The sequence below is a fragment of the Octodon degus genome, unplaced genomic scaffold (assembly GCF_000260255.1).
Source record: "Octodon degus isolate 3935 unplaced genomic scaffold, OctDeg1.0 scaffold00075, whole genome shotgun sequence".
NCBI lineage: Eukaryota > Metazoa > Chordata > Mammalia > Rodentia > Octodontidae > Octodon > Octodon degus.
Window position 1 is genome coordinate 1,038,702 of NW_004524651.1, and position 19,891 is coordinate 1,058,592.

General features: G+C 46.5%; 1 protein-coding gene across 1 annotated transcript in view; it reads right to left on the reverse strand.

The window, feature by feature from the left end:
- Positions 1-19,891, reverse strand: part of Lama3 (laminin subunit alpha 3) — a 243,587-nt gene that overhangs the window by 119,056 nt on the left and 104,640 nt on the right. Inside the window, exons 14-24 of the mRNA XM_023720392.1 lie at positions 18,981-19,033; positions 17,817-17,913; positions 17,108-17,160; positions 16,801-16,906; positions 15,873-15,966; positions 13,175-13,331; positions 10,775-10,907; positions 8,855-8,997; positions 6,765-6,862; positions 6,112-6,265; positions 1,181-1,338 (exon numbers count right to left, since the gene is read on the reverse strand). Coding sequence (XP_023576160.1) covers positions 1,181-1,338; positions 6,112-6,265; positions 6,765-6,862; positions 8,855-8,997; positions 10,775-10,907; positions 13,175-13,331; positions 15,873-15,966; positions 16,801-16,906; positions 17,108-17,160; positions 17,817-17,913; positions 18,981-19,033 — 1,246 coding nt within the window. The remainder of the gene's footprint in view (positions 1-1,180; positions 1,339-6,111; positions 6,266-6,764; positions 6,863-8,854; positions 8,998-10,774; positions 10,908-13,174; positions 13,332-15,872; positions 15,967-16,800; positions 16,907-17,107; positions 17,161-17,816; positions 17,914-18,980; positions 19,034-19,891) is intronic.

Genomic DNA, 19,891 nt, shown 5'->3' on the forward strand with positions numbered 1-19,891 from the left:
CTCTCTCTCTCCTCTCTCTCCCCTCTCCTCTCTCATTCTTGTTCTTGCTCTCGCTCTTGCTCTATCTCCATCACTTATTATTTTTCTTCGACCCAGAGAGAAAGGCTTCACAGCTACATTTTCTGGGCTGCAGAGGCATGATGTTAATTCAACAGGCATTTCAGCAAGTTCTGTAAGTTTCTCTGCCTGCCCACTGATAGTTACTTTTTGCATATGTTCTTTCCTTTTCTCATCAGGGAAGGTGTCCAACTACTTGGTTTTTTAAAAAGTAATACTATTGCTTTGGCAAACGTAGACATGGGGTTTGATCCCTGGTCCCGCAGGTTGCGCCAGCCCCACCCCTGGGGAGCGCTGAGCTGGTGGCCAAGACCAGGCGTGGTGGCGCACACTTGTAATCCCAGCACTGGGGAGGCTGAAAATAGTAGGATCACTACCAGTCCAAGCTGGGTAGTGAGACCCTGCACCAAATACATAAATGAAAAAAAAAATTAAAAAGCAACAGTAGAGTGGAGGCCCTGTGACATCCAAGGCCTGGGCTGAGCCCTGCTGAGTTTGCTGCTTGTCTCTCTGCCATTCCGAGGCACGCAGACCACCAATGCGTTCATTATGCAGTCACGGGGGAGCACTGCTTGTTTTAATTAAAGCTGTCCTGCACTCTTACACAAGGGAAGCCGTTCTTAACAAACCCTTCTTAAGGAGTGCTCCCGACACCTCACGAGGGTGCATTCTAAAGTCCTCTGTCAACTGTCCCTCACCTGGCAACCATTAAGCTGCCCCTATCCTGAGGGAGTGTGTGAGGGCAGGCAGGCACTCCCCAGCATTGCTGAGAAGCGAGCCACCCCCTTCTCCAGCCACAGTGCCCTCATGCTAAGAACTGGTGCTTATGCTAGCCTGCGGGGAGGGGGCTGAGAGCAAGACAAAGGAGATTTGCATGTGACTTCCAGTGACTCTGACCCAAACTGCCAGACAGAACATGCAGCCTTTTCAGCAGATGCATTATTTTAAGTTGCTGCCCACAGAGCTGACTCTGCAGTTGTCCTTGGATCCTGCAGCTGGCCCCTGCATGCTTTCGAGATACACCCCAAGAAAAGAAACCAAGACTCCAGTGCAAATAAAAACCATACTTCTCAGGCAGTCCTCTGATCTGTTCCCACAGAGGCAAGTGGGTGGCACTGATCACCTGTACTTGCAGCTGTGTATGTCCAGCCGGCTTCTCAGCTCCGGCCAGATGTTCAGGAACACCTGGAGCACAAGCAGCTGGTCCGTCTCAGCCGCATACTCCAGCATGATCACGTAGTCCGCAGTCTGTGGGACGCGCAGCCTCAGGTGCAGTTCCATCTGCCAGAGAGATGAACAGACTGTCACACGCTGCTAAATGCTCAGGATGTACTTGTGTACCCAGGGATGAAAGCAGAGAGGACGCTCTAGAGGTGTCTTCTCGGTCAGCCTCATCCTCTGGGGGCCAGGTAGGGGTGGGAGCAAGAGGCCCCATGGAAACTGAAGCCCAGGTAAATAATGGATAATGGTTTGCTGTTTATCTGAATTTCAAATCTACAAGACACTTTTCTTTTTCTTTTTTATGGATTTGGTACAGGATCTCACTACATAGCTCAGACTCACAGTGATCGTCCTGTCTCAGGCTCCCCAGCACTGGGATTGCAGGCACGCGCCACTATGTCCAGTTTTGGTGGCCAGCACATTTCACTCAGGCTTCCAAGACTGGCACAGCGTGTGGTGCCGGGGATCAAGCCTGGGTCCTTGTGCTTGCCTAAGCAGGCGCTTAGACTGCTGAGCTAACCCTGCGGCTCTACCAGGTATTTTTTTTTCCTCAGTCTAGCACCTCTGTTTAGGACTCCTACCTCTACCCAGGAGCATCTCTCCCACCCCACCCCCTGTTTCTCACAGCCCAGGCACTTCCAAGCCTGGAGTAGAAGGTGCTGATGGATGCTAAGAGGAAGGCAGACAGACATTGAGGCTCCTGAACTGTTATTTTAAAAAGAAATTTCAAAATGTGAAACTAGGGAGCTTGTGGAGCAAGGCAGGCGATGGGGAAGTGATGAACAGAGGTTACGTGCATGTACAAATTGGCCAGAACGCAGCCCATTCATCTGTAGAGCTAAGAAGCACCTCTAAATAATGTGGAAAAAAAGAAATTTCCAATGATCTGAATGAAAATAACACAGATGCGGCACCCACACATGCTGCTCCTGGGATAAGAATTGTCGATATCTTGGTTCTTATACTTTCAAACCATTTCCCATGCCTGTGTACGCACAATTTTTAAGGAAGGCTGATCAAAGGAAGCAAGTGAAGATGATTTCGGACTGCAGTGACAGAGACCATCTGACCTGCAAGATGGAAAATGTTCACTATCTGGCCCTTGGCAGAGAAAGAACGCGCTTTGCTCTGTCAGCTGTTGGCTAGGAGTCTGGGGGCTGGACCCGACGCCTCTCCCTGTGTGATCCAAGGTCATGACAGAACACCCGAGAACCCACCTTGTGAGGTGGTTATCAGGAGCAAGCGATGGCAAGCACGCAGGGCTCTCGGAGCCAGAGCCGCTATGTCCTACGCACTACGCTGGTCATCACGATCCTTGCTTTAGGCCGTGATTCATCATGTACTCAACAGTGTTTTAGGCGTCTTTATCAGTCCATACAGATGAACTTCAATTTCTAGTGGCTGACCACAGCCCTTCTATAAGATGAATATAAAATCATTTAACTCCTGTCCTACTGGCGGATGCCTAGGTTGTCCCTAACATTCCCTACAGTGTACAGTGTCATAGCACCACTGCTGTGTCCTTATGCCTGGCCCTTCTGTCAGCCTCCTAGATGCAGAGTTGTGGGTTAGAGCGTGTCTGCATATTTAATGCCTGAGCCAACATCAGGCTTACACTCCTTAGCAGCGTGACCCACCGCAGCCAGCTTTAACCACACTTAATTAGAATGGTCCTCCTTCTCCCTGCCTCCAGGAGATTCACATTTACTGCTTTCTGAACAGCTCTGAGCCACATGGCTGCTATTTTCCAGTGATTTTTCTACCACTTAAATAATAAAGACTTCCCTCGGGGAAGTGTGGAGTGCCACACCGCCTCTGACTCTGTGTGTGTGTATGAGAGAGAGAGAGAGAGAGAGAGAGAGAGAGAGAGAGAGACAGACAGACAGACAGACAAAGACAGACAGAGACAGAGAGACAGAGAGACAGAGAGACAGAGAGAAAGACAAAGAGAAAGAGAGACAGAGAGAAAGAGAGACACAGAGAGAGAGACACAGAAAGAGAGAAAGAGACAGAGACAGAGAGAGACAGAGAGACAGACAGAGAGAGAGAGACAGAGAGAGAGAGATGGCACTGTGCCAGCCCAGGAAAGGCTGACACCAGCTTTTCTCCTGGGCATCTGGGAACAGAAGTTCATGTGTTCCTATCCCACCACCCCACCACCATCCATAGGTTGATGACTTAGCAGCGCTTTCCCCAGAAGTTATTCCTGACTGCAAGCTCTAGCACGGACTCTGCTTTAAATTTCAGCCCCACTCCTCACTGACTCCTATGGATTAATTTTTGGACTACTTGTGAAAAGAGTCTAGAAAACACACTTGATGATAGAAGCAGGTTTTGAGGATCTCAGATAAAAGACATTAAATTGACCAAAAGAAATGTTATGTTTCTCTTATCAGTTATCAATTAAAAAGGGAACTTGGGGCTGGGGAGATAGCCCAGCAGTCTAAGCGCCTGCCTGCCAAATGCAAGGACCCAAGTTTGATCCCCAGTACTGCATGCAAAGCCAGCCCTGAAACTGGACATAGTGGGACACATCTGCAATCCCAGTGCTGAGGAGGCTGAGACAGGAGGATCACTGTGAGTCTGAGGTACATAGTGAGACCTTGTACCAAATTAATTTTTTTCTTTAATAAAGAGAACTTGGAAGCAGCTCATGTCAAACAGATTTTCTGGCACAGACTGCCTCTTCCTAGTTACTGGCACTTTAAGATAATGGTACAGATGGTGGGCTTATGTAAGGCTTTATGGGATAAAACACAGCCCTGATGTGAAAATAGGGATTCTAGGGATCTGATCAACAACCATTGCAAGCCTGTTCTAGGCCAGCCTACCAGCCAGGTATTGAGGGTACCACAGGAAAAGGGGGTCTCTGCCCTCAGTCAAACTTTAGTCAGATAATTCAATAACAAGATAATTCCATTGTAAAATCACCACATTTGCTAAATATGCTGAAGGAATGCTATAGGAGTGTGTAGGACAGAGGCCTGACCTGGTCAGGGAGATGCGGGAGGGAGAGAGCTTCCCTGAAGGAAGAAGGAGGGAGGGCCAGGGGAGGGGACAGCACGCAGGCAGAGGGAAGAGCAGGCAGCAGGAGGGTACCCCAAACATAAAATGCTGCAGGGCCCCATGCAATGAGAGGTGAAGAGATTGAAAGCCGATGGATGTCCAAGGAATGGCGAGGAAGAGGGGGCGGACAGCACGGTAGGTAGAAAGGCCAATCTCACTTGACAGGCTAACATTCTGACCTCTATTCTAAGATTAATGAGACATTACTGTAGGGTTCTAATTGTGTGTGGGGGGGTGATGATCAGACACTCATGTCAGCAGTAGCTCTCTGGCCAAAGTATGGTGGGAGAATTGGGAGACATGGCAGCTTGAGCGATGTGGGCGGGCTAATGAGGGTCTACCCGAGATTCTTGTGAAACATGGTGCTTCAGCTTGCCTACCCTGTATCTGAAATGCTGGGGACCGAGGGTGTGGCAGTTCTGCATTTTTGGCAGATTGTGTAATATTTACAGATACATAATGAGATGGCTTGGGGATAGGACTCCAGTCTAAACATAAAATTCATTTGTTTCATATACACAGGGTAAATGAGTCTAACAAGCAAAATATTGAGAAGACTTTCTTCACTGAAGGGGAAATCATGATTTTTTTCAAGACCTCTTTTAACCCTGTACATCTTTGAATTTCAGCATAATAATCCACAACGATTTCTGCAATGATGAAAATATTCTCTGATCTGCCATCCTGTAGGATGGCTACTAAACAAAGCTGACTGTCAGGTCGTGACCTTGAAATGTGGTTAACACAACTCAGGAACTGAATTTTTATATATAGTCAAGGGAAGTTTATTTATTTATTTATTTATTTACTTACTTACTTACTTATTTATTTTTATTTATTTTTGGTGGAACCAGGGATTGAACTCAGTCCCTTGCACTTGCCAGGCAAGCAATGGGAGTGTAGTGAAGTTTATTCACAAAGAGCTAGGGGTTACTGTATGGGACATCAAAATGTTAGGATTGCTTCTTATAAAAAATGCACACATCTACATGTTCAGAGAGAATTAAGGCCACCATATCTTCATTTTACATATTTTATCCCAAGTGAACATTTTCTTCCAAGGTAAGTGATACAGAGAATGTTCTAGAAAAAAAAAAGGGGGAGGAAACTGGTTTTCAGCATCTTCATTCTGAAGGGCTGTGTGTTCTGTTTATGTCAGTGAACTATACTTAGAACTCAAATCTTAAATCAGGATGTGCTTACATTTGGGGTTAGGAGACTCAAAGTGCTGCCAGGAGGAAAGCCAAGCCCCGGCCTGTGCTAACATGTCCCCGGGGCTGTGAGGTGGCCGCCTTGTGGTGTGGCAATTCCAGGTTCTGAGCTCCAGGAATTTGGCTGTCATAAATTACTTAGCCTAGAGGGCTAGACAGCGAGTGAGTATGGTATCCTCTTAGGGTAAGCCATGAAGTTTTGGAGGCCTTTTGTAAAGGCTGAGTCTCATCTGTCTTTTAAGAGAGATCTTGCCCTGAGACGAGTAGAACAGGATGGCCCTCACCCCATAGGTCCAGGTAGGCAAAAGGAAAGCACTCTGTGGTTGCCCAGGTCCCCTGCCAAGTCTGAGTCCAGGAACAACCTTACCCCAGCTCAGGGCAGGCTATGCTCCAGCCCACAACCCAGCTCAGAGGATTGTGCAGAGGCTGATTACATCCCTGAGAAATTCTTCCAGCTACTCGAGTTTTAGGAACACTGGCGGGCGAGCGAGCATTGGTTGCAGCAGCAGACAGCAAGGGAGTAGGGGCTCTGACCGGAAATAAGAGCTGCCCTCACCTCTTTTCCTCCGAGATTCACCATGGGAGGGTGGGCTGGGCTGAGCTTCTTCATAGCCACTGGAACCTGGACCCCACCCAGCCCGAAGATCCTAGCCTCAGAAGCCAGGGTGCAAGAGAAGTTATTCACCGGCAAGTGCTGGTAGAGCAAGCATCTTCAACAGCAACAAAAAACAAGAGTTACCAGCATTGCAACAGAATATCACAGTGCGTCCCCAGGGGACTGTCAGTCATTCATTCACTCTGTCACTCACACATCATTGCTTCTACAAACTCTTCTGTGCTTACTGTAGAAACTGAGTAGAAAATTTTCACCTGCATCGGAATGGGAAGAAACCAAGACCCACCAACCTGGGTCCCATTTTAAGCACTTCCCCTTACCAGGTGCACCTCCAGACCTTAAGGTTACTACTCAGACATGCAACAAAGTTTCCACATGCTACAGGCTTAACCACTCCTGAAAGATTGCAGGGTGCAAAGTACTCTGTGAGGCCCACTGGAAGGACACAAACAAGAAAGATCCAGAGGAAAAATCACAGTCAAACAATTATCCAGATCCTCCCGCTGCGATTGTGAATTTGAGGGCTACCGTGAAGGCCTCCTAGTTCAGAGTCCCTGATGACACTGTGGCTGCACCTTCTGCCCCCTACTAACTTTTCACCGGGAAGTCCTGAGATGACACATGGCTCAGTGACCGGGAGCTGCAGCGCAGACGCTTCATAGTAGTCCTTGGGGAGCAGCACCAGGAAATCCTAGCAAAGGAAGACCACAGGACGGTTACTCACTTGGCTCGCAGCCCTACCATGGTGATAAAATAACCACACATACTAGCTGAGTGAATGCGAGCCCGGTGAAGTCAGGATGAGCCTCGGCATATCACCCTGACTCATCAGAACTCCTCGAGTCCTCACAGCTCTGCCCGCACTGGAGACAAGCTACTGAGGGGAAGCGCGTATGCTTCTCAGATCCCAGAGGAAACGGTCCTGTCTTTTCTGGCTTGCTTATGAGTCCCAAAACTACCAAAGCTGATCAGCTGTCCACTGAGAGCAAGTTCCTTTAAGGCGCCATCTGCTTCAGTCGGCATAGTGCTGGTAACGGCTTTTGCCCCACGAAGTGCCACTCGCCAGACGGGATGTTAAAAGGAGATGTTGTGAGCCTGGTGACTCAGAGTGAGCCGGGCCCTGCCTGTCCTCCAGGTGATGAAACAGCAGGTGGCCCCGAGGGTGCCCGATGAGGCCAGGGCGTAACTTATGCAGGGCAGTGCTCTGGGCCTTCAGACCTGGGTCATCTGACAGCTTTTGGCAACACCAAATACAAGACCTCCCTGACATCGGCAGAAGGAAGGCAGTGGGGACACTTGCTTAAGTGAGAAGAGACTCCTGCATGATCACAGGTGTACACCGTTCCTGGCTCCAAGGGAGCTTTAATATAAAAATGATCACTGTGGCTCCTGAGGCTGGGACTGTATCCCCTCACTACTCCATGGTACAATAGATCATAGAGTAGTAAATGCTGATTAGATGATAGGTGCTCAGTAAAATGAATGGGCCATAAGAGGGAAGGCTACATGTGTGTAGACTGCACAATTATACACCGAAATCTCATCAATCACCCTCCGTACTGAGGTGATAACTAACTGACTACACACTTTCCATTAAAGTTAACTTTCCACTAGTCCAACTTCATACCCATTACTGGCATCAAGGAAATCTTCCTCACTTCTAGCATCTGAGAAGTATTTCTAAATCCATCTAAAGCAGTAAAGCTTCCTGCCAAGAAGCTGCAAGAAAACAAGGCCTGGGTGGACGGCATAAGTCTTTGTTATCTCCATAAGATCCCAGATTCAGAAAGGACCCGTGAGGTCAAGTGTTGATCCTACGGCTTGGACGAAGCAAGCTTGGCAAGCTTGGCATTCGGACTCCAGCCTACGATTTGCCAATCGTGGTTTTTCCTGTCACAGTGCATGAAACCAAGCTTTTACCAGAAACTTTATCAAGCACCTCGCTGGAGGCTTAAGTGGACCTAAAGCAGAAGAGGAGGCCCAGAGAACAGGTCTCTGGCTGCAGCCCGGGTCTGCTCTGGCTACACTACTGGCACTCATGGATGAGGAGCCCTCAGTCAGTCTGGGGCGACCTTGGGCATCCGCCAGCAGAGGGCATCCTGGGGGAGCCCAGGGCCCTCTTCCTTCTCTTTTCACCTGCAGAGACTCAGTGGCACTGGGCTTCTATCACCTGTCAGGACTTTCTGAATGTACTCTGCGTGACTCCCAGACTGGCCTGTATTTCAGGCGCCCTCTGCCTCCTGGTAGCAAATGCCACACAAGCGCATAAAGGTTTTGGGCTGCTCTGACAACTTTGAGTCCCAATGAGTTATGGTTTAGTGTTTTTATTTTGCTTTTGCTTTTGGTTTAGTTTGGTTTTGGTCCAGAGAAAGATAGCTAAAAGGCTACATAAGACAATAACAACTTCAAGGAAGTTCCTATGTCATTGTCATTTGAGGAGGTCACCTTGGGCTTCTGGGTAGTAAAAGGGACCTCCTTGTGATTTTTTGGAGGGTGGGGTGGTGCCAGGGATTGAACTCAGGACCTTGTGCTTGCCAGGACCAGCAGTTATTCCACTGAGCTATCCCCCCAGCCCCATCCTTGTGATTTTTGATATCTTGTGTCCCTGTGGGTCGCAGCATTGGGTGAGCCCATTTTGGGGAGAAACAGTCTGCAGAACCCTCCCTTCTGGACTCTGTCTTACCAGCAGGACTCCTTGTGCCTTGATCGAGGCAACCCATCTCCCCGGGCTGATTATGAATGAGTCTGCAGAACCATTTCCAGGGATGGTGACAAAGGCTGGCTGCTTACTCGGCAGGAATATGATCTTTTTATTTTGAGCAACATCTGTCAGACATACGAAGAGCAGCTTAGCATCTAGCTGCCACTGTTAAGATTTTAGATAATTTATTTTTCAACTTTTGGTTTACACAGAAAAAAGTTTAAGGTGGTTTACTGATCATGCATACTGACTGGATGTATAGGTCTTAAGTTTTAAAAATTGTACATCTAAATGTTCATATGTATAAAATAGGCTACAAAGATATTAATATGATGTTAGCAGTACCTGTACATGCCACAATTATAAGACTTTCAAAAAACATTCAGTGTATTAAGTAATAAGTGTACACTGCTACAGGATATGTTCAATGTATTGTACTTGCTATTAAACTCTCTTCTTTTTTCTGTTTATATAGGATTTTTAAAAGCTTATTTTTATTAATGAGCATGCACTCATCTCACAATAAATGCTTTGGCTTTCTATTTGTTTTCAGGATGAAATGTGTTTTCTTCTGCATTAAACAAATGGAGGACCTTCTGCAGAGGGTCCAGAGACAGGCAGTACTCCGCACCTGAGTCCAGCTGAGAATTTTGTCTTGAGAAGAAATGCTTGTTGCAGACCCTTGCACTGCAGTTTGTCCTGCAGACCTTAGTGGGGCCTACTCTGTCCTAGATCAGAAGGCAGTTCTGCGTATGCGGCAGTGAACACGGGATGTGCAGGCTCTGCTCGGGACGATGGGGGCAGGGCAGTGAGGAACACAACTAGAACACGCGAGCGTGTGGCACGGCACGGGAGCGAGGCCTGTGTGACCATGGGGATGTATAAGGGCTCCTGACCCCAACTCGGGGAACACTGTCCTGGAGGAGGAGGAAACAATCCCAGCAAGGCTGCGGGTCAGCAGAAAGGAGGCTGCTGGTGGCAGTGTCACCCAGGAGGGGTGGGTCCCGTCTGAGAAGAGTGTGTAGCCCAAACACTGTCTACAATGACCGCTGCACAGTCGAGCCATGACCACCCCTCCCAGCTGTGCTCTTTCAGCCTCTTCCATCCACGAAGACTTTGTCACAGGAAGGCACAGAGAATGAGCTACACTACCCAGGAGGAGGTGAGCTGCAGCGCTTCCCGCCGCGCATTAGTTCATTGGCCTGCAGCCACCAAGCTGGGCTGACACCGCTGGAGAACCATGTCGTTTCTTTCCATAAACCCAGTGCTGCCCTGGCTGCTCAACAAAGGCGATCATGAGCCTCAACTAGACTTGCAAGGGCACCATTTTGCCTCCGTATAGGACTCCAAATACTCCTGGACTGTGTCCAGGATGACAGGGAGACTGAGTCCCTTGTAAGGCAAATATTTAGGCCTTGTCTCCGGCTGTGAGGACGCTGCGCTCTCTTCTATGGAGCCCCAGAAAGCTTCACCCCTGAAGGGCTCACACATCCCTCCTGGAACTCTCTCCGGCTCTGTTCCTACAGCCTTTGTCTTAATCATCCCTGTCCTGATCATTTCTCCACGAACTACCTGGTCTGCTCTAAATGACAGGAGGATAAGGGCAGCAGGACAAGGTCTCTTAACACCAAAATGTCAACAGACATGTGACAAGGTCATGACCCAAAGCATCCAGCCAAGGGACAGAAGATGCTGTATGAATTTTTTAAATGATAGTGAGTGATCATTTAAGGCAGAACTTAAACATAAAGTTCAAAAAATAAAAAGCTAATAGAGGGCACCCAGGCCTATCTAATCAGAGCACATACCAAGCTTATCATTGTGTATGTATGACCAACTTTGAAAATTGAATTGTTCCTTGGTCATTTCTCCAGCTGAAAAGAGGCTTCAAATTTTACTCACCTGCCTTTCCCGAGGATGGATAAACAGCTATATTGCCAAATACTGCTTCAGGGCCAGGGTTAACATATCGTAGAATGATGCGGAATAAGGAGAGATCTGCCTTCCCCACATTCAACTTTATCATTACTTCATTCTGTAAAATAACAGAAAGTCACCAAGTATGAAAGAGAAAGCCAGTTTAAAAAAAAAACATTAGCCAACTAGTGACTCTATTCCATTCACTTCATTGTACTTGTAGCGCGTGCACACACACAACACACACACACACTTGCACACACAAGTGCACATTCACACACCAACAAGCACCAAGCTTTGTAACAGACAGGCCCAACAATGAATCAAAAATCACTTACAATGAAAGTCACAGTGAAAATGCATTTCCCAGCCACCAAGACCCTGTTTTGACCATTTTGTAACCAAGGAGACAAAGCGGAGTTTTAGATGGAGCAGATTTAAAAAGCCATCATGATGAGACAACCACACAAGCTGGGGAAAAATAAAAAGGTAGAAGAGAAGGAAAGGCAAGTGTGTTATTTCATACATCCCTACCCTGAAGAGAGAAGGCCCCAACCAAGATCCACTTCACATAGATATGATCTAAATGTTCAAAGAAACCATGGGGGCAGAGGAACAGTTATAGACCCTGGAAACATTAGTGGTAAAATCTGGACATAAAAAAGTATACCTATTTATGAAGTTTTATCTCAAGCCCTTATCCAAGAAGAATGTTAGCTCTTTGGCCTGTAGTGCTACTGTGACTCAATGAATCTAGCCTATTTTTCTGAATAATAAAGTGAGGTCAGGATACTAAAGAAACCAATTATTATATTGGGTGGAAAGGTAAAACAAAACAAAACAGCTGCCTTAAGTTCCTATGGGAGGGTCCTGTGGGTCTCCACACTCTGGGGCTCACACAGCACCAAACATTGTAGCACTCACAATCTTGAGAAAAAGAGTAGTAGTTTTAATTCAGAACTACCGACAACATGTCCAAATCCAGCTGAGGTCCAGGAAAGTTCATGAAGCATGGAATTTCCCAGGTAAAATCTTTATGTCCCTCCCACACACAGAAACCCTTTGGTTCCAGTGAAGGGGATGTTTGTTGAGTGAGGCATTGAAGACAATGATGGCTGGCTTGAGGAAAAAGTTCTGGAAGCCAGAGTTGTAGGTGACCCACATCCAGGAAATCTCTGTCCCCCAGCATTGGACTGAATTCACCTTTCAATCTTAGGGCCAAGTTGGGAAACAAGTGTTCAAAGCAGAGTAAAATAAACAGTTACTCAAGGGACACCATCACATCTTCCTCAATTAGCCCTTAGAAATTTGTTTCTTATGTCAGTGAGCTAGTCTTTGAAACCATAATGACCTTGACTACATTCTTGTAGTATTGTGGCTCAATGAACCTACCATGTTTTTCTGAATTATGAAGTTAGGTCAGGATACTAAAGAAACCAAGTAGTTATTCTGAGTAGAAAGGAAAAAGACAGAACTGTCGTAGGTCTTATGGAAGTTCAAGGGCTGCCTGAGTGAGATAGTAAGACCTTGTCTTAAGGTCCTTCTGTATTTGGCAAAAGTGGCTTGGTTTGGAGAATTTAACCAGGCAAAAGGCAGTGTTAAAATCAACAGGGACTCCAGGAGAACTATGGGCCTGCTCCCATTTCGCTACCAGCTATACTGGTCCTGGATCTGCTAAGGACAGCTGTTGGGTCACCCTGATCACCTGTCTACCCCCTTCCTCTGAATTTTTCCAGTGAGAGGCAGGTGGAGAGGGCCAATCTCAAAGAGTGATTCTAAGCACAAAATTATTTAACAACTATATACAATTTTCATATGAATATTGTACACCAAAGGTAAACAACTTTTAAATTTCCTTACTCTAATGCAAAGCCAAGACAGATGACTACCGCAGAAAAGAGCAAAGGAAAGAAGAAATATGGGAAAGAAGAATTCAGTTGCACCAACTGAAATCTATCATTTATCTTCATTTCTGTTCACATAGTTATTTGGGGCTTTAAAAAGCAATAGTCAAAAAACAGCAGTACTAGCTTTAAGGCAGCTAATTTTTATTTTCCATGAATAGCATTTTAAAAAACAATGTGCCTCATGCTATAATATAACCTAATGTTGTTTAGGAAATTTCTTGCTTCCTGTAAAAGGGCTCCAGAGATAAACACCATTTTTTTTTCTGATTTGGTAACTAAATCAATGCAGCAATAGACTGTGAAATCCAAATGCCTGTATCAGTTACCATCTCATCGTACCGCCAACGCCAAGCCCAATCTGACCTCCAGTCGCAATCTATACTCTGGAGAAGGTGAATGCCAGCATCAGTTCTGGGGGCGATTCACCCTGGGAACCCCCTGGCTGGTCTGGGGCTGTGACAGCCTCCCTCCCACACACCTGCAATGTGGTCATCTGGGCGTATCCTCGCCAGCTGAACTCAGGAAATTCCAGGGGATCAAACCCAAACCGAAAGATCTTGTCATGAGGCACAGTGCCATCTTCGATCTCATACTTCATATGATGCAGATCTGGGAAGTAGTAGTTCTCTTCAGCCCTTTTATAAGTAAAGCATAGACACATCAGGTTAGGCCCATTCATCACCTGCCTCTGCTTTACTCCCAACAGTCATTCCAAGAACTCCGCCAACTCAACAGAGAACATTAACTAAGGAAAATGAGACAGCCTGCTCCCCTCTCTGTAAATTACTGCTTCCACTCATGTAAACATACACATAAATCACACCCAACAACTCACTCCAAGCATTTAAACGAGACGGTCATTTAGCACAACTCAAACGTTCTTTAACATACCCTTGCCTATTAGTTAAGTGGCTGCCAACAGCTGCGCAAAGTCAAATTAGGTTATTTACTGTACGTCCATTCATTTGTACACATGTCACTCATTCTACAAATATTAATATCTACGTGCCAGGCGCGATGCCTAACTACCACAGACACCAGAATGAATGTGCTATAAAGTATTCCATATATTATATTTACAAGTCAAAGAAGTGCGTTTCTCTGTAGTCAGATTTTGATCACTGACATGGCTCTTCTATGCCTTTTTCTCTGTAGCGGCACACACCCACGCATGGACTCCTTTCAAGAGTTTAGTTGTGGCAGTTACAGAAAAGAGCAAGAATATTCTGGTGACTTGACAGTCAAACTACCTGAAGTTCTTCTGAACGATACCTCCTTTGCCCATCCAGGCACAAGCTACTAGCCACGTGTGGACTACAGACACACAGATCAATTAGTCAAAGGAAATAAAAGGGCATGCCCCTACATGAAGAGGAAAATTAGGAATCCTTACAGTTCTGGAAGGCATTTACAAAGATCTCTACAGATGTTCATGCCTATTAACCTAGTAGTTCTACTTCCAGGAATCCATTTTAAGAAATAGTTTTACAGGGGGCCTGCCCCTTAGCTCAGTTCTTTAAGTGGCTGCTTCAACAAAGCTGTCAGGCTCAGGTTGCTGTGGTTCGAGTCCCACCACTCAAGCCAGCCAAACCTGCCCTCAAGGCATTGGGAACAAAAAAAAAAGAAATAGTTTTATATACAGAGTCAAAAAATTAACATAAAAGTGTCAACAGTGAAAACTTGATAACTACAACTAAGGTACAAAAATTAGGAAATATTATAAAACCATTAATATTCTGAAGACTGCTGACATGAGAAGTATTTATAATAATCATGTGAGATGAAGAAATGAATACAAATTATATAAAAAAGCAAAATTTTATTCATAAACCAAACTAGAAAAACTAAACCAGTAATATTAAAAGTGGCCCTTGGCGGGTAGTGGAATAAAGATTTTTATCTTTTTACTATTATAAATGTAAGAAATTTTCTGCAATAAACATGTTACATTTTTATCACAAAAATATTTGTAAGGGGCCAGGGAGATGGCTCAGTAGAATAAGCGCTTTCCCGGTAAACCCAAGGACCTGAGTTCAATCCCCTGTTCTGCCCAAAAAGATATATAATATATTTGTAAAACACAATGAATTGTTTTTCTTTTCAGTGCATGTGGCCGGCGCCGCCCACCCTGGGGGCAGAGCTAGCACGGCATGTGGTGCCGGTGATCAAACCACGGTCCTTGCACGCTTGCCCAAGCAGGCGCATTAGACCGCTGAGCTATCCTGCCAGACTCATGCAGTCTTTCTAAACTTGTAAGTAAATCTAAAAAAGCTCAGAAAAATATCCGAAACTACCATCTGGGGAGAATTAGTACAAAAGGAAACAAGATTGGCCAGCCCGCATGCGGAAAAGGCGCTCTGCTATCAACGTTGCTGGGGCGTTTCAGCCACCACCGACTGCTGCCTCAAGGCCCACCCGGCACGCCCTCTCTCGGCCTTAGCTCACCGCAGACTGACTGCACCGAGCAAGCTGAAACTTGTTACCCTCTGTTCCTAAGGTTCCAGGGCTGCTTCTGGTAGTGAAGATCCCTGCCTTCCCCTAGATGGCGCTCTGCAGCAGCGCTGGGGGGCGGGGAGGTCGCATCCTACCACACACAGCCGGGCAGAGACAGCATGCGACCAGATTTCCTACAGCCCTTTGGGTCTCAGTACCCGCTCTGCCTCCTTGCCTTCACAGCTCATTTTCCTGTGCTTCTGCAGGACAGAAGGCGTTTTTCCTCACTTTAAAAGATTTGTTTATGCCCCTTATTACAATATACCTGTCATCTCTGTTCCTCGCTCCTGGGACCCAGAGAGAAGTTGAATTGCTTCCAATCAAGTGAGGTCCACCCCTTGTTATTCCCTCAGTGTCCCCAAGCTGGGGCTAACCAGCTCCCCCATGCTGTGGCTTGTGCACGGGGACTCAGCTTCCAGCTGTATCTCGCCCACCTGGCTTGTTGCGCCTGTCCCCTCCAAATCAGAGACTTGTGAATGTCAGAGCCTACACACATAGCACAACAGGATTTGTGAACATCCTTACCTCCTATTTGACTTAACTCCTGGACAAAGGTCCAGATTTCAAACTGTGTCACCTAGCTTCATCTGCACTTGATCCTTGAGACAGAACCTGACATGATGGAAGGGTCTAAGGTTGCTGCCCACCACGTGACCATGGGAGAAAGCCTCCTGGAGACTCACCGCAGGCACTGCTGCCCCACCACGTGCTCCCGGCACTGGCACTCCCCGCTGGACCCATCACACATGCGGGTCCCACCAATGTGACACTGACACCCTGAAAATCAGGAGACAGACCAAGTCACCATCCAACCATTTCCACCAAATGCCTCCCTCTCCCTGCAAGAAGGAAGAGCCAGCGACCCTCTCTCCTCTGTCACACCTTATGTCTGGCAGGGGTTGGAAATACTTAAGAACCTCTTAAGGGAAACTGGCCTGAAGTTCCAAAAGGCCTGATTCTAAGTTAGAGGTACGTGACTGCAGGCCGGTGGGACACCAGTGTCCATTATTAAATACAACCATATGTCTAAAGCTCTGGCTTTTCTGACACTAGAAAATATAGCTTTAAAATGACTAAGAAGAAAGGGAGGGGCAGAAAGAAGAGGAGAAAGGGAGAGAAAGGGACCTCCCATCCCAACTATTTTTCTAATTTTTTCTTTTTTTAAAAAAAATGTATTTATTTGATACAGGGTCTCACTACACAGCTCAGACTGGTAACGATCCTCCTGTCTTAGCCTCCCCAGCACTGGGCTTACAGACATGTGCCACCATGCCCAGTTTCGGTGGCCAGCAAGGCACGCCAGGGTTCCGGGGCTGGCACAGCATGCAGTACCGGGGATAGAACCCCCGACCTTGTGCCTGCCAGGCAGTCGCTTAGACTGCTGAGCTATCTCCTCAGCCCACATTTTTCTAATAATTAAACCGACAGTGATCTGGTAGGAGAGAAGTAGAAGCAGCTCCTTGGCAATTTATGCCTCCTGTCTGCTGAATATTTGGCCACATTCCCCGGACAGAATGTTTCAGCGCCGTCCCAGGAAGCAGGCCTGAGGAGACGACTCTGACAGTCTGTCCTTCCCCACCACTTGTTTCAGGGCCAGCTGGGCAGATTTACCTTTACACCCAAAGTAATTTTGGCTTTCCAGACCAAAATATCCATCTGGGCAGGTGTCACAGGTCCTGCCAGTCACGTGGCCTTTGCAGTGACAGTCACCATTTTCCTGTGGAACAACAAGCCCAATGAGAAACACTGGCCTGAGTTACAGAATTCACTGTCTTCAAGATTGAGAACTAGCGGGGTGCAGAACAGGAAGCGAGGCCAGCAGATCTCAGAGATGGGCACCAGCTGCACGACCCTCCCCCAGCAGCCCCGCTGCCGGCCATACCCTACGCCCCCGCACCCCCAAATCAGCCCGCATTACCTGCGTGCACTCTCTGATTCTGCTCACTGTCCCCGCCTCATGACACTTGCATTCTGTGGAGAGAAGAAAGCGTCCTGCACCCGAGGTCACGCAGTGAGCGCTTCCTGCCACCTCGCGGCACCACCACACTTGCCCCGGGACAGAAAGTCGAATTGTTCTGGAGCGGAGCAGAACAGGTCGAGAGCACAACCCGTCCAGGAGCAGCAGATTATGGCTACGCCTCGTCAACACTGCAGTGTCGTGGGATTTTTGAAATGAATCTGATGTCAAGGTCATTGTGGACCCGCTGGCATGACAGCACACTCAATTTAAAGATGTTCACTTCATCAGTATCCATGACTCAGTGGTTTCAATTTATTATTCTGGCATCAATTCAGGTATAAAGTTTAAATTGAGTCCCAAAGAGTGAGTTGTAAAAGCAAAGAAAAAATAAAATAAAATAAAAGCAAGGAGGTGGGAAAAAGCATTTTTCAAGTACCTGCCTTCACAAACAACATACATGTGGAAACAATATCAATGTCTTGCTAGAATTTTTAAAACTGACAGAAGTTCTAGAAAAAGTGGGAGAAAAGGAAAAACATTTCACAGAACTTCAGACAAATCAAATGGCTTCAACAAATAATTCTTCTGTGGGTTTAGGCACTTGAGGAAGAGAAAATTAAGAGAAAGCCAGAGTACAGGAAGTGGTGGTGTGTCTATGGGACTTTACCTGAGCACCCGCTGGGGTTTTCTAGGGACAGATTCCAGTACAGTGGTTTGCAGCTGCCACAGGCAGGACCTTCCACGTGAACCTTGCAGAGACAACCCTCAAAGGAAAACCAAACTGACATTTGACATCATGGAATTAAGGCCTATTTTCAAACATGCATTCCGAGCGAAGGCCTGCCGCAGAGATAGATTCTGACCAGGAAGAATAAATCAAGTCTATCCGGGGGTTGATTTCAACAAGTCTTCTAACTGGCTTTTCTTTTACTCATTTGCTTGCTGCACATGTAATCTACATCATTGTTTTTAAAAAACACTGGACAGGGCCAGGGAGATAGCTTGGCGGTCTAGGCACCTGCCTGGCAAGAGCAAGGACCCAGGTTCAATCCCCAGTACCACAGGCTGTGCTGGCCCCACCCCTGGCCCACCAAGCCAAGCTGACCACCAAAGCTGGGTATGGTGGCGCATGCCTGTAATCCCAGCACTGGGGAGGCTGAAGCAGGAGGATCACTACAAGTCTGAGCTGTGTAGTGAGACCCTGTACCAAATACATAAACTTTAAAAATAAAAATAAAACAACAAACACTGGACAGAAAGAGAAAAATGTTGGTACCCTTCCTGCTAACAGCATTGTGTCTGCTGTCCCAGCACGGACTACACACTTAAGTGGCCAGATACCCAGGTGTTTACTACAGTGGACACTCATAAAGAGCACTGAAGCTCCGCGAGTGCCTTGGGGAAAAGCAAGATCGCAGCCTGGCTTCCGTATCACTGGGTCTGGATGGCGGGACTCTTTCCCACTGCCGGCCCTGTGCCTGGAGGCACCTCTCTAGGTCTTCTAAAAGTGTTCAGAATACCAGCTTGTGGCTTGCAACAACGTAAGAGCTGTGGCAGTGCGCTTTGTGACACTGGTCTTTGGCCACTGGGGGAGCCTGGGACTCAGAGCAACCTACGGGAGCGAAACTCCAGGACTCCAAAATACAGTGTTTAAGCCACTGTTATTCTTTGGCTTATGAAGACACCACAAGAGCACACATGTCCTTGCAAAAGGAACACTAACCTCTTCAAGGAATCTGCCCTTCAGTCTTCCTGTAATTTACTTTCAAATTCAGAAAGCTCCCACACAGAAGAAGCACCCAAATATAACAGAGTTATAATTCTACGTTACCGAGCTGGACATGCTGTCGGTTCCATCTGGGTCACAAATTAGTTTTCTGATATCTGTATGTGATTCAGAAACGTCAGTGTTGGGAAGTTTGGGTTTGTCTTAATAGTTCACATTTTTAAAATTTTGCTTGTCTTTAACAATTGTGCACCTATATATATTTGAATAAATGAATGGCAAAAGCTGTGTGTGATGCAAACCACATAACATTTATGATCTTTGATTCCCAAATTGCTACTTTTTATCACTGAACAATTCTACTTCCTGTTCCTCAATAAAACCTTTAATTGGAGAGCAGATTGTAAAATTTTAAGCATCTTTAGAGGCATCCAGAAGAGGGCAGTATTGTACCAAGAGATTTTTTAACTTGTACAGTTACAGAATACCTAAATTCAGTTTTTAGTTAACCAAGAGTTGGTTAATTATTACCTCTTGTTTCTCACTGGTGCTAAAGTCATTTATAAAACCAAACTGTTTGCCAGTGTGAGGTGACACATACCCGTCATGCCAACATTCTGGGCAATTTAGCAATTAAAAAGAACTGTGAGAATAAACTCATTGTGAAGGCCCTGGGCTTAATCTCAGGTCACACACACACACACACACACACACACACACACACACACACACTTTAGTTCATTCCTGCTGTTGTCAGGATAGTCCAGCAAGCCTAATACATTCTGTCCCTGCAGCCGTTAGAATGATAAAACAGGCAAACCTGTTCAGAGTCTGGTTTTCAAACCATGTTCTGTATCAAGCCATAATTAAGTCTTATTTCTTCTGTAAGTTGTTTCTTGGCTTTTTGCTAGTGTCGCATATTTCTATTCATCTCAGTTCCCTCTTGGTCTCTCCCCTCTTTCTCCTTTCCCTCTTTCAGCTCCTCCTCCTCCTCTTCCTCCTCTTCCTCTTCCTTC